Source organism: Amyelois transitella, chromosome 5 (assembly GCF_032362555.1).
Source record: "Amyelois transitella isolate CPQ chromosome 5, ilAmyTran1.1, whole genome shotgun sequence".
Taxonomy (NCBI): Eukaryota; Metazoa; Arthropoda; class Insecta; order Lepidoptera; family Pyralidae; genus Amyelois; species Amyelois transitella.
The window spans coordinates 6,954,324-6,966,514 of NC_083508.1; the positions used below are offsets into that span (position 1 = coordinate 6,954,324).

The 12,191-nt window shown below is 36.4% G+C and overlaps 1 protein-coding gene across 1 annotated transcript; it reads right to left on the reverse strand.

The window, feature by feature from the left end:
- Window positions 1-42: 42 nt before the first annotated feature.
- Window positions 43-11,134, reverse strand: LOC106131776 (allantoinase). The gene is made up of 10 exons (XM_060944365.1): window positions 9,670-11,134; window positions 9,091-9,242; window positions 8,605-8,719; window positions 4,784-4,930; window positions 4,283-4,349; window positions 4,072-4,165; window positions 3,726-3,939; window positions 3,402-3,531; window positions 3,011-3,216; window positions 43-2,641 (listed from the first exon to the last, which is right to left on the reverse strand). Exons 2-10 carry the CDS (start codon window positions 9,213-9,215, stop codon window positions 2,510-2,512), a joined length of 1,230 nt encoding a protein of 409 aa, XP_060800348.1. The 5' UTR covers window positions 9,216-9,242; window positions 9,670-11,134; the 3' UTR covers window positions 43-2,509.
- Window positions 11,135-12,191: the final 1,057 nt, after the last annotated feature.

A 12,191-nucleotide genomic window follows, 5' to 3' on the forward strand; every position in this document is an offset into this window, starting at 1 on the left:
GATATGAGAAACAATATAAAACTAATATTAAATAGGGCCAGCGAAGCGCCTGCAGCATTTTGTTGGAATGCTTTTTTTATATCTTCAGATCTTTCAAAATTTGCCGGAGTTTCTTCATTGCGCACTGAAGGGAATCCCATCCATTCAAAAGATTTGTTATTGGTTGAAATCGCCGCCAAAGCCATAACAATAGCTTGTTCTTCTTTGGATTTCAAAAGATTAACTTTATGCGGCATTTCTATTTCTGAACCCTCATTTTTCGTCGCCTCTGAACATGTGAACAATGTAAATACGTACCTAGCTAGTACTGATAATAACTAAGTATTTCGTGTTAGTACAGGGTTTTTGTTTACAATTTTATATTAAGTAAATGAATGTTTTATTTGTATGAGCATGACAAGAAGTTTTGTTCTAGACGCTAAAGTGCCTAATGAAAATATTAGGTATATAAATATAGGATATTTGAAAAGAGACAATCTGTGCTTGTTTATTAGATAACAATTGAATTGGCAAAGCTAAGCGACAATGTATGTCTTAATGTAATTTGTACCTTCGTACAAAAAGCCTACATAGCATGCAGGAAAAAGTGAATTTGATTGGAATAAAACGAAGTAAATAAACCGTGAATTGTGCAATAACATTCACTGACCTTCATAAGAATAGTTAGACCCTTTTCAATACAGTACATTATTTACAAGAGTTTAATAAACAAACAAGTAACAAACAATATCTTTTCTTTGTCGTTACCTTTTTCCACTTTCTACGTAGGGTCGGCACAGTGTGTTTGTTTTTTCCAATTACTTCTGTCAATTGCCATCTGACTGGTCACTCCCTTTCTACTCATTCTACCTATCCTTTATGCCATCCATCCATCACTATTTCAGTCTTCCCTTATTTCTTAAAACTTTCACTTCCATATTTAAGGCTCTATTTTAGTTACATGTCCTTCCTCTCTTCTCATGATGTGTCCGTACCAACCCAGCTTATTACCATTCATCTTTTCATTTATTGGCGCTACTTTCATACTTCCTCTTATATAGGTACTCATTACGAATTTTATCCATTCTTGTCACTTCACACATCCATCTTAAAATTCGCATCTTTATGCATTTTCCTTTCATCCGTCGCTTTCGTTGCCCAACACTCTGCTCCATACCGCATGACCGGTCTGATGACCGTCTTGTATATTTTCCCTTTTAATTTAAGAGGCATACGAGGATCGCATGTCACTCTTGTTACCTACTTGTCGCCATTTTGCCCATCCTGCAATTGCATCATCCTTTCAAGTAGGGACTTTGTTGTTAACATCCCGGTTGATACCCCGTCGCCCTGTATAAGCGAATCTAAATACTTAAAATTTACGCAGACTGGTAAGGTCACACCACTTAAGGCAATTGAGGAGAAATTTGAAGAACCACCAAAGTCGAGAAACAATTGTCCTGTTTTGGTCCTACTGATCTTTAGACCTACGTTCTCTAATCTCTCTTGCCATTCCCAGTCTGCTTTGCACTTCAGATCCGTTTTCTTCAACCAAAACAATATTATCCGCGAACATCATACACCAAGGCGCTTCCTCTTGGATGTCGAATTTTAGCGCATCCATTATGAGGATAAATAAATAGGGACTTAATGCTGATCCCTGGTTTAGACCCACTCCCACGCTAAACTGCTCAGTAACACCTGCCACAGATCGAACCGTACTAGACCTTCCATGCAAAGCGCGCACTATTTGTATGTACTTCCAAGGTACTATTTCACTTCCAATGCCCACCATAAAATGTCCCGTGGTCCCTGTCATAAGCCTTCTCGAGATGAACGAAAACCATATGAAAATTTTTATGAACTTCTCTATACTTTTCACAAAGTTGGCGTAGTGCAATTATCGCATCAGTTGTTCCTCGACTAGGCATGAAACCAAATTGATTTTGGGAAATCTGACACTCTACTCTCAGCCTTCTTTCTATGATCTTCTCCCAAATTTTCATGTGACATTAGCTTTATTCCTCAGTAGTTGTTGCAGTCCTGTTCATCACCTATATTTTTTAAAATGTGTACCAGAATACTGATGCGACATTCTTCAGGGATCGCCTCCTCTTGCAACAACTTATTGAAAAACAATGCCAACAATGTCCACCCATTCATTTTTAGTAACTACCACAGCTTTTCCATTTTTCATACTTTCCACTGCCATTCTTACTTCTTCAATCGTTACCTCACCAAACATTCCTATATTGACAGGTATTCTTTATACTTACTTCTTTACTGCATTCATTCTCAACATTCATTAATCTTCGAAATATTTCTTCCAACGTTCTTTTATCTCATTATCATTATTCAAAAGTTTCCGTTTCATCTAGTAAGTAACAAACAATATGATGAATAGTTATATCCAGTAGGTAATGTATACAACAAGTAAGATTAACGAAGTTAGGTACAAGTTAAATACCTTATACAGATATAGGTATTATGGCACGCAGGCAGAACAAACATCTAGATAGATTAAAGAACTCTAATAACCCTCATTTAACAGAAGTTTTCCCTTAGGACCTCCAATAACTTGGTCGTCAGCATAAACAAGTTGACCCCTAATATAAGTAGCCACCACTTTGCCGGTTAGCACTCTGTTCATGTACGGGCTCATCTGAAACAAAATATGGCTGAAACAAAATTTAAGGGTACCTAGGTAAAATCTAGGCATACCTTGCGCATACCATAACGCAAAAGAGACCTATATGCTAGGTATAGATATATATAGTAAAAAAAGCATTTTTTCCTAAATATAATCAATATTATATAATATCCCCGCTTCCCTGCTGGATTAAGTCACCTTGTTTATTTAGGTTTACGTGATTAAGACCAAAAAAATGGTGACAAAATTTGAAAATGAGTTCAGAGTTACTGATTATTACTGAACCGGTAAGTTATTCTTTACATTGTCATTTGTATACCTATTATGAGTCACCTTGTAGTTTTACTAGGCAGCAATTATAGGTAATTAATGGTTTATTACCTTGTTTTTGTAGCGAATTATCTGTGGCGTGACAATGAACGAGGCATTGGGATCGAAGAAGATAAGATCAGCATCGAGCCTAGGTCTGATCGAGCCCTTGCGATCCTGCAACCCGCACAGCCGAGCTGGACCCGCGGAAAGATAATGACTGACTGTACTCAGCCCGAACCCTCTCGCCTTTGCTTGGGTCCAAAATAATGAGATATCTAAAAACAATCTTATCTATTAATTAAATAAATTGAATTAGTAAATTACATATAAGTACATACCTATTTATCCCTTACGGGGTAAGTGGAACCGTCCGTCTCGGAAAGATTGAATTAGAAAATTATACGTCATAAAAAACTCTTTATCACCAAAGTTATCATGAGAGAAGTTTATGTAGGTTTACCGAATTGGATAGAGGAGATGCCGCCCCAAGCAGTCATAAAATTATTTCTCTTCAAACTTTTGACACTTGGAGAATGATCCGATGTAACAAGGTCTAGTCTTTCATCCCTGATGTACTCCCATAACTTTTCCTGAAAATGTACCCTTAATCTTGTAAATACAATCGGTAAAGAAAGAGAATAAACCTTTCTAAAAAGTTGAACTATTTTGGTTACTAATTAATGGAAAAGATCCATAAATATTTAAAATATACATATATTAAAAAAAATATAAAATGTGTATCATAAAGCGGTATGAGCTTGCGAAGGAGGTCGGTAGGAAATACCTTATTGGTAAGATTTCTGATAGGCGGCGAGCATTTAAACTCTGAGTGCGTTGCCGGGATCTCTTCAGCGCTGATAGTGAGGTAATGGTGGCACGTCTCTGCGGTGACCCCTCCGCGCCAGCCGCTGTACCCGGCCGCTAAGCGCTCATCCCTAGCCTTCTCCAAGATAGGCACTACTCCTTCAGCCGAGACGTGTACAATATGAACGTGGACACTGACAAACAAACGTACAATAAAGATTCTCTATCCTATTCCTATTTTCTTGACTGATTTTATGGTGAGAAGCAGGTCACGTTTATTTCGATCATAATAAAAAATATTAAAGCTTAGATAGGGAGGTATATACTTTGTGTTTGGTATGCACGATGCGATTAGCGAAACAGCTTCCAATTCCATTTCATCAGGTCGGGATTCTAGGTATGTGCCGTATAACTGGGGATCTGCAACAAACAACTTTGTTTGTTCTGTAAAAATAATAGAAATCTTTATAAAATATTAAAAGATTTCTGTGACAATAAACATTGTTTAAAAAAATCCAAAAATTCCAATAAACTCACCTGGGCAATTGGTTGTATTGTTTTTATTGCACTTAGTGGCCATCCCTATGTCCATTTCTGCGTGAAACTAAAATAAATATACCAGTATAACATAGGTACCTACTTAGTACCAATTTAGTGCAAGTATGGTACTACGCAGGTTGACTAAGCAGATATACATGGAGAGTGTGGAGGGAAAGGTCGGGGTGGGAAGACCTAGACGAACATATTATCTTGATCAAATTAAGGACGTCCTGCCTGGTAAAGGGTCAGGTCAAAAGTACCCGAAACCGCCGAGCTTGCATGAAGAGAGTTTTGAATGAAGCAAAGGAAGTATGCAGGGATCGTGGCAAGTGGAAAGAGGTAGTCTCTGCCTACCCCTCCGGGAAAGAGGCGTGAGTTTATGTTATGTTATGTTATGGTACTACGATAAGCACGCATGTACCTACATTCATAATAAACATCCTTACAAACTTTTGCATTTATAATATTAGTAGGATTAATAAGTATATAAGAACTTACCGCCAAAACTGTTTCTGTACCGTTTAGTACCTCAAATACTTTTTTGAGTTGATCGGGATTAATGTTGGGAAATTCAGGCACGCCGCTATCAATCAAATAAGCTTTAAATCCCACCACTCCTGCTCTAATCATATCACGTAACTCTACCTGTAATAACAATTGACTATGATACTAGATACACATGTTTATCTCCATTTTGATGGAAAGGGCGATTTTTCCCACCAAACATTATCGATTTTATCGCTGGCTCTCTCACTCTACTGTGCCTAGAAACAGTTATGCCATACAATTGAGTCTTTTCACTTTACGTTTCTTACGTACATTATAGTTTTAATGCAATTCAATGCACTTACGTTATAAATAAAAATCAATATTTGATTCAGAAAAAAGGCCTCCGAAGACACTTTTTCACGTCATTTTACATTTCAATAAATTAAATTTAAGTTTTACCTATTACTCATAATATATTAGTCATTATCAAAAAGCTATAAGTACGCTAGTTATTTACATTCGGTTTCTAGAAAAGTTGTGATGGTCAGACGGGAGTCGTTTCGTGATTTTCGTTGCCTCACATATTCCAGTATTAAGGGCTCATGTGAATATCCTGGGCTCCTGTCTAGAAAAGTGAAAACACAACTGGGCCTATCGGCATGTCAATACTCGTAATAGCATTGTCATACGATACCCAATTTTAGTAAGAACCTTATGATATATTGTCTTCACACACGCATCGGAAGGTTTACTAACTTTAATTACTATCTACTTTACTATCTACTTTAATTACTATTTACTGGTGATATCCCGGATAAGGGGTATCTTCAATCGCTGGCGGCACAGGGTAAGGGAGCAAACCAGCGCTTTGGAAAGAGTAAAAGTGGAAAATTTGCAAGATATGGATGTAGGTAAGAAGTATATTAATAGACTGAAGGATGAATTTGAAGATTTAGATGAAATGAGCGATATTGAAGATGGATGGAAGGAACTTAAAGAAAGAATTGTGAAAGTAGCTGTTGAAGTGTGTGGTGTAAGTAGAAGAAGGAAAGGAAAAAATCACAAAAATGCGTGGATGAGTAAAGATGTGCAAGAACTTGTGCGATTAAAGAAGAAAGCATGGCTGGATTTGTTAGCAGCAAAAGCTAACTTAAGAATGCAAGAGGTTATAGATGAAGATGTGAATGAAGCACGTAAGGAATATAAGAAAATGAAAGATTTGGTTAAGAAAGCTGTGATTAGAAAGAAAGAAGAGTATAAAGAGGATTTTGATAAAAGGCTATCAGAAGACTTTCAGTCAAATCTGAAAGTATTCTGGAAATCCGTAAGGTCAGCCCGAGGAAATACTATAACCAGAGAGCTGACTAGGATCAGATGCCAGGATGGTAGCGTTGTGAAAGGAGAAGAATGTGTACTAAAGATATGGAAGGACTATTTTGAAAGTTTATTTGAAAAAAAGGAAGGAAATAAGAAAGATTTCTGCTATAGCGAAGAAAAAGAGAATGAGATGGAAGGCGAAATTGAAATGTTCGAAATTGTGGAAGCACTTAAGAGTATGAAAGCGGGAAAGGCTGCTGGGTGTGATAGAGTGTCGGTCGAGATGCTTAAAGCAGGAAAAGGCGTAGTAGCTAGTCAGTTGTACTGCCTTTTCAATTTGTGTTGGAGAAGCGGCCGAGTACCAAAAGATTGGTGTAAGGCTGTTATCGTGCCACTTTACAAAGGAAAAGGGTCACAGCTGGACTGCAAAAATTATCGTGGTATAAGCCTGCTTAGCGTCGTCGGCAAATTGTATGCTAAGGTATTGATTAATAGAGTCAGGAATGAAACTGATGACAAAATATGGGATGCTCAAGCGGGATTTCGAAAGGGAATGGGATGTACTGATCAGGTCTTTTCCTTGCGGTGCATAGCCGAAAAGTTTTTGGCCAAGAGTCAAAAAGTCTATTGCACATTCGTAGATCTGGAAAAGGCCTATGACAGAGTTGAGAGGAATGAATTGTGGTCAGCACTTTCTATGCATGGGGTGAGCAGTCTCTTAATACGAGCACTGAAATCCTTATATGAGGATTCGAGTGCTTGTGTCAGGATAAACGGAGCGCACACTGAGTGGTTTAAGATTGAGAAAGGCGTTAGGCAAGGATGTGTTGCGTCACCGTGGCTGTTCAACCTATTTATGGATAGCTGTTTGACAGATTTGAAAGAGTCTAAAAGTGGATTAAGGATGAATGAGTTACTCGTCAAATGTCTGCTCTATGCCGACGATCAGGTTATACTGGCGTCATCAGCGGAGGAGTTACAGGAGATGGTAAACTGTATGCATGAAGCTTTAAAAGAGAAAGGAATGAAAGTGAACGTAAGTAAAACTAAAACACTGGTTTTTGAAATGGAGAAAGAAATGACAGCATGTAATATTTTGATTGGAGGAGAAAAAGTGGAGCAAGTGAAAGAGTTTGTATATCTAGGATCAAAGTTTACATCAGATGGCAAGTATGATAGTGATATTGAAAGGAGAGTGAACGCGGGGAACATGGTGAATGGAGCTTTGCATGCCTTTATGAGCAGTCAGAAACTATCCAAAAAGGCTCGACTGGCTGTGCACAGGGGCGTGTTGGTCCCGACATTAATGTATGGGAGTGAAAGTTGGGTATGGCAAAAGAAGCATGAAAGCAGAATAAATGCAGTGGAAATGAGAGCGTTAAGGAGTATGATGGGTGTGAAATTGAGTGACAGGATAAGGAACAGCGTGATAAGGGAATGTTGTGATGTGAAAGAAGATGTAGTTACAGGAATAGAAAAGGGTATGTTAAGATGGTTCGGTCATGTGGAGAGGATGAATGAAAGCAGGTTGACTAAGCAGATATACAAGGAGAGTGTGGAGGGAAAGGTCGGAGTGGGAAGACCTAGACGAACGTATCTTGATCAAATTAAGGACGTCCTGGTAAAGGGTCAGGTCAAAAGTACCCGAAACCGCCGAGCTTGTATGAAGAGAGTTATGAATGTGGACGAAGCGAAAGAAGTATGCAGAGATCGTGGCAAGTGGAAAGAGGTAGTCTCTGCCTACCCCTCCGGGAAAGAGGCGTGATTTTATGTATGTATGTATGTAATTACTATCTATCTACTTATTTGACACACATGACTTAATATTTTTACTAAACTCCAAAAAATACAGAACGTTAAGTTAAAACAGATTATCGCCTAGAGAAATCAGGCTTCGACGCTACAATAAACCTTATTTATGATATTTTGTACACAGGCAAATCTAATTCTATGATAAGATAAGGAATTCCTTCATGTTTTACTAAGTGTTAGAAGTTAGATTCACAGGGCTATACATACTGAACAATTTGTCACCTATTCAAAGATGATGACTATAGTCTAATTTACACTAGTCACACATAGGAAAGACTGCCTATTGACTCGTTTTATGGCTAAACCAAACAAGCGATTTGCATGAAACGCTGTATAGACCACTTTTTCTGAATAAGTAACTATCTTATAAATCCTCAGTGTCCAAGGAACGGTCATAGTCACACTATGCAACTGTAGGTATTGAATCTCGATGTGAACATCTCGAACAGTGAGTTTGTAAGACAACGACCAATAAAAGCAAATAAGTACCTAATATTTATCTCTAGACTTTTGGCCTGGAGCTTTTTCTGCCAAATAAAATCTCGTCTGAAAATGAATCAGCCTGTGGTATATTTAAGGTATTTTTAAAATAAATTAATTAAATTAAATGATGTATTCATTCATAATGACACATGGTACTCCTGATGATGTAAACCCCACAGAACAACTAATACCAAAATGTTTTAGATTTGAGAGCTCACCTCATTGCCTGGTATGATCCCGCCCCAGAAACCGACGTCTACGTATACTTCTTCTTTCGCTATAGATGCCTTTATTTTTAAATTCTTTAAGGTGGTTGTCGGTGGAATTGAATTACTGCAAAAAATTAATTAAAATTGTAAGACATCTAATTAAACAACTTAAAATATCTAGGAAAATTTAAACATCTATTGATGATGATTCTGTTGCTGAATTGTTTGGGGAATAAATGTCTTAGAAGATTTATCCAAACTCCAAAGAGAGAAAGTTTAAAAAAAGAGGACCATAAATTTTCCTTCTAGTTTCAATTTTTACGCCCATTTCCCAGGAAATGCTCTCATAGTGCATCTCTAAACCACATATGGAACCTATAAAATCTACTTGTCTTTTTTAAAATCTCTAGTCCCAGCGATTTGGTCTGTGCGTTGATATATTAGTCAAAAAGCCAATTGGTCCTCCCTTCATTATATATAATTCGGTTCACGTACAGAGGCATATCGATGATAGTGGTGACGCCGCCCGCAGCCGCCGCCTGCGTGGCCGATACATAGCCCTCCCAGGAAGTGCGCCCGGGTTCGTTCACGTGCACATGAGAGTCTATCACTCCAGCCATCAACGCCAAGTCGCCACCGTCTACAATCTGCAACCATCTCACTTTAGTTGTATTGCAATATAGCCTTTTGGGTTCTTATATATGTTCCTGTATATGTCGCGCGAGAGCGATGCCATGCAGCGAAACTACTCTGACAAATAATTTCATTTAGCAGGGCATGTAGTTGAGCTTACATACACATAATAATAAATTATATTAAATCCGTGCCTACGGGTGTCATATAACTAATCCGGCCTAGAAACGAAAATGATTGCTAAATCTATCATAAGATTCCGGCTTTGATTTTTTGTTAGATTGCGCTTCGTATCGCCTTAGTCAGTTAATCAGTCAGCATCTTCTTACATTTATTTAAAAAAATTAATCATATTTTCTAATTTCTTAAAAAAATAACATGTGCGGCATTTACAAACTCCCAGCATGTGTAAGATACTTACCAAAATGATTGTTTATTTACCTGATAGTTTATAGAGTTACTTGATAGAATTGTGTTTATGGATTGCCGAGTTAGTAACGCTTCGATTTTCCCATTTTCGTCAACTAGGACACCACCATCAAACTCCTGTGTTTCTGTAACCACTCTTTTGCTTAATAATAACTGCTTTTCTGGTAGTTTTTCTACATTTATTATCCCGCTTAATGTTCTAGCTAAAATATTAATTGAATAAATTTATTACAATTAATTATAATTAATTTATTAAACAAAGTATATAGCTTTCTTGATTTTACGACACTTACAAAATATCAAACTTAGTAAAAATATTTGTAATTCGATCATGTTTAAATGCGTTAGTTACAAGTCACGCGCCATGAAAAACTGAAACTTGGTTTGAATAAGAAGAGCATTCCTAAATCACCTCAGTAAGGTTACACGACCAGCAAAATGACTTACTAATGCTATTACAGATTATATATCTACCTAAAGTAACTTGTTTTTCCGTCTTGGTAAAATATCATGAAAAAGTATTCTTTGCCATTACAGGCTATAGATATCTTTTGTATGTATGTATGAAAATTTTATTATAAAAAATTAATACATGTACGAAAACTATATAAAAAAATTCATTCAAATAAAATTACGCGATTTAGAAACAGTTGTAGAGTAAGAATTTAAAGAAAACTGTTTGTTTGTACACACTAATAGGAACTACTAGACGTACCTATTCGGAAAAAAACTTTTTGATATACTATATAAGCTATTTGGCCTGGGCAACATATAGGCTGGGTAAATGATTGATGATGATGGTCCAATTAAACTATAATAAATATAGAAATGAAAATATAGAACACGTAAGTACAGCCCTTACGAAAGTTGTTCAGACTGATAAACATTTTCTGATGAGATATATCTCATCAAAGATCTGGAACATCTGTTGCAGCACCATGATGGTCAAACTATAAAAAATATAAAATTATTTTAATAGTAAAAACATTTAATTGTGCATTTGATAATTTGTTATTTTTGATAAGCTTTCAATGAATAAATAAATAAAATAATCCGGGCTTCCCTCTGTAGCTGTCTGTAAGTATATTCCCTCTGTTATAGCTGTAAAAAATCTATTGCTATCAAAATATACCATGGTATTTTGATCGCGATAGATTATAACTAGGCGACTAATGTAATGGCTAATAAACTTAGGATTCTTTTTGAAGGCGATGGGCTAGCAACCTGTTACTATTTGCTCTCATTTCAATATCTCAATGCGGAACAGCTGAACGCAGTCCTTAAATCACTTTTTTCCTCTATCTATTCCGCAAGGGATAAAGACGTGATTATATATATCATATAATTCCATCGCATTTCATCAGAATTTTCCAAGTCAGCCGCAATTTAATACGAGTACAATGCCATGTCTATAAATATCTAAGTATTTCTAATTCTGATAATAAAAAACTACAGAGATCGTCTTCTAGAACATAACAGAAACCTAAAATAGTTTTAATTCAGGCAATACATATTACATCTAAAAAAAGATTATAGGTTATGATTTGAAATGCATCGATAAAAAGTGTGTTCCAAAGTTACTCTTAACATTTAGAATGTCTCGAACTAATTCGTTAAAATTTGAACTAAATTTAATTTGACGACATCCACGTATATCAATACATATAAAAAAACAGTTAAAACTTTCGCTTGATAAAAATTTTTGTCGGAATTATGGAAAAGACATTTTAATAGAAGTTGTTCAATCTGATGAGCATTACCTTTTGAGGAAAAAAAAATGGAAGATCTGTAGAAGCCAAAAGGACCAGCTACTCTTGTAATATGTACCGAAATTTGAGGAAATTTTATAACCTTAACCTTCGTATTTAGGTACAATAACACGCAAACGGAGTTGCGGGCAACAACTAGTAAAGAATGAGTTCTTAAAAATAACGACTTCATTCATTAGTATTGTCCGTACGAAACAATTAAAAGACAATTAAGAAGAACTGTACGTCATTACTAAAGTAGGTATTAATACAGTAAGTATTCGGGAATTACACTTCAATGTTACAATTATTCATGCATTTTACGGCTAGTTGAAAAATTCTTGGTTGACTTCATTTACATCCGAAGAAAAACACTTTAGAGGCCATTTTTAAATAAATTAACAAATTTTAAACTTATTTAAACAATAAACGTTTAATTATTGGAATACACCTTCGAGCATGTCAACTTCAAATGCTGGCCATACGCTTTCGTCATAGATACCCTTACCTTTAGGACCACTGGTTGATAGTTGATAACGACACACCAACACCAAGCTCTGTAGGAGTGGATGGTTTTCTTGCTTGCATTCTAGAACCATTTAGCCCATTGGTTTTCAATCTTACTACTGCACTCCATTCCCTTTCAAGAGCGTCAGTGGTCGAATCGGTAAAGTCCCCGGTTAAAATGCGTAATACGCAAAAAGGCACAATTTCGAATCCAACCTCAGCCCTGTTCCAATAACTATTTTCAATGTTATGTACATTAGTTTGAAAACGAACCGAAGC

What these genes read in the sequence shown, in the direction of transcription:
- LOC106131776 (XM_060944365.1), bottom strand. Translation starts at nt 9,215, where the DNA reads ATGGCTGGAGTGATAGACTCTCATGTGCACGTGAACGAACCCGGGCGC. An exon ending in CATCTCCTCTATCCAATTCG is followed by an intron (nt 3,217 to 3,401) that starts GTAAACCTACAT and finishes GATTGTTTTTAG; the next exon opens with ATATCTCATTATTTTGGACC. An exon ending in TAATTCGCTACAAAAACAAG is followed by an intron (nt 2,642 to 3,010) that starts GTAATAAACCAT and finishes ATTTTGTTTCAG; the next exon opens with ATGAGCCCGTACATGAACAG.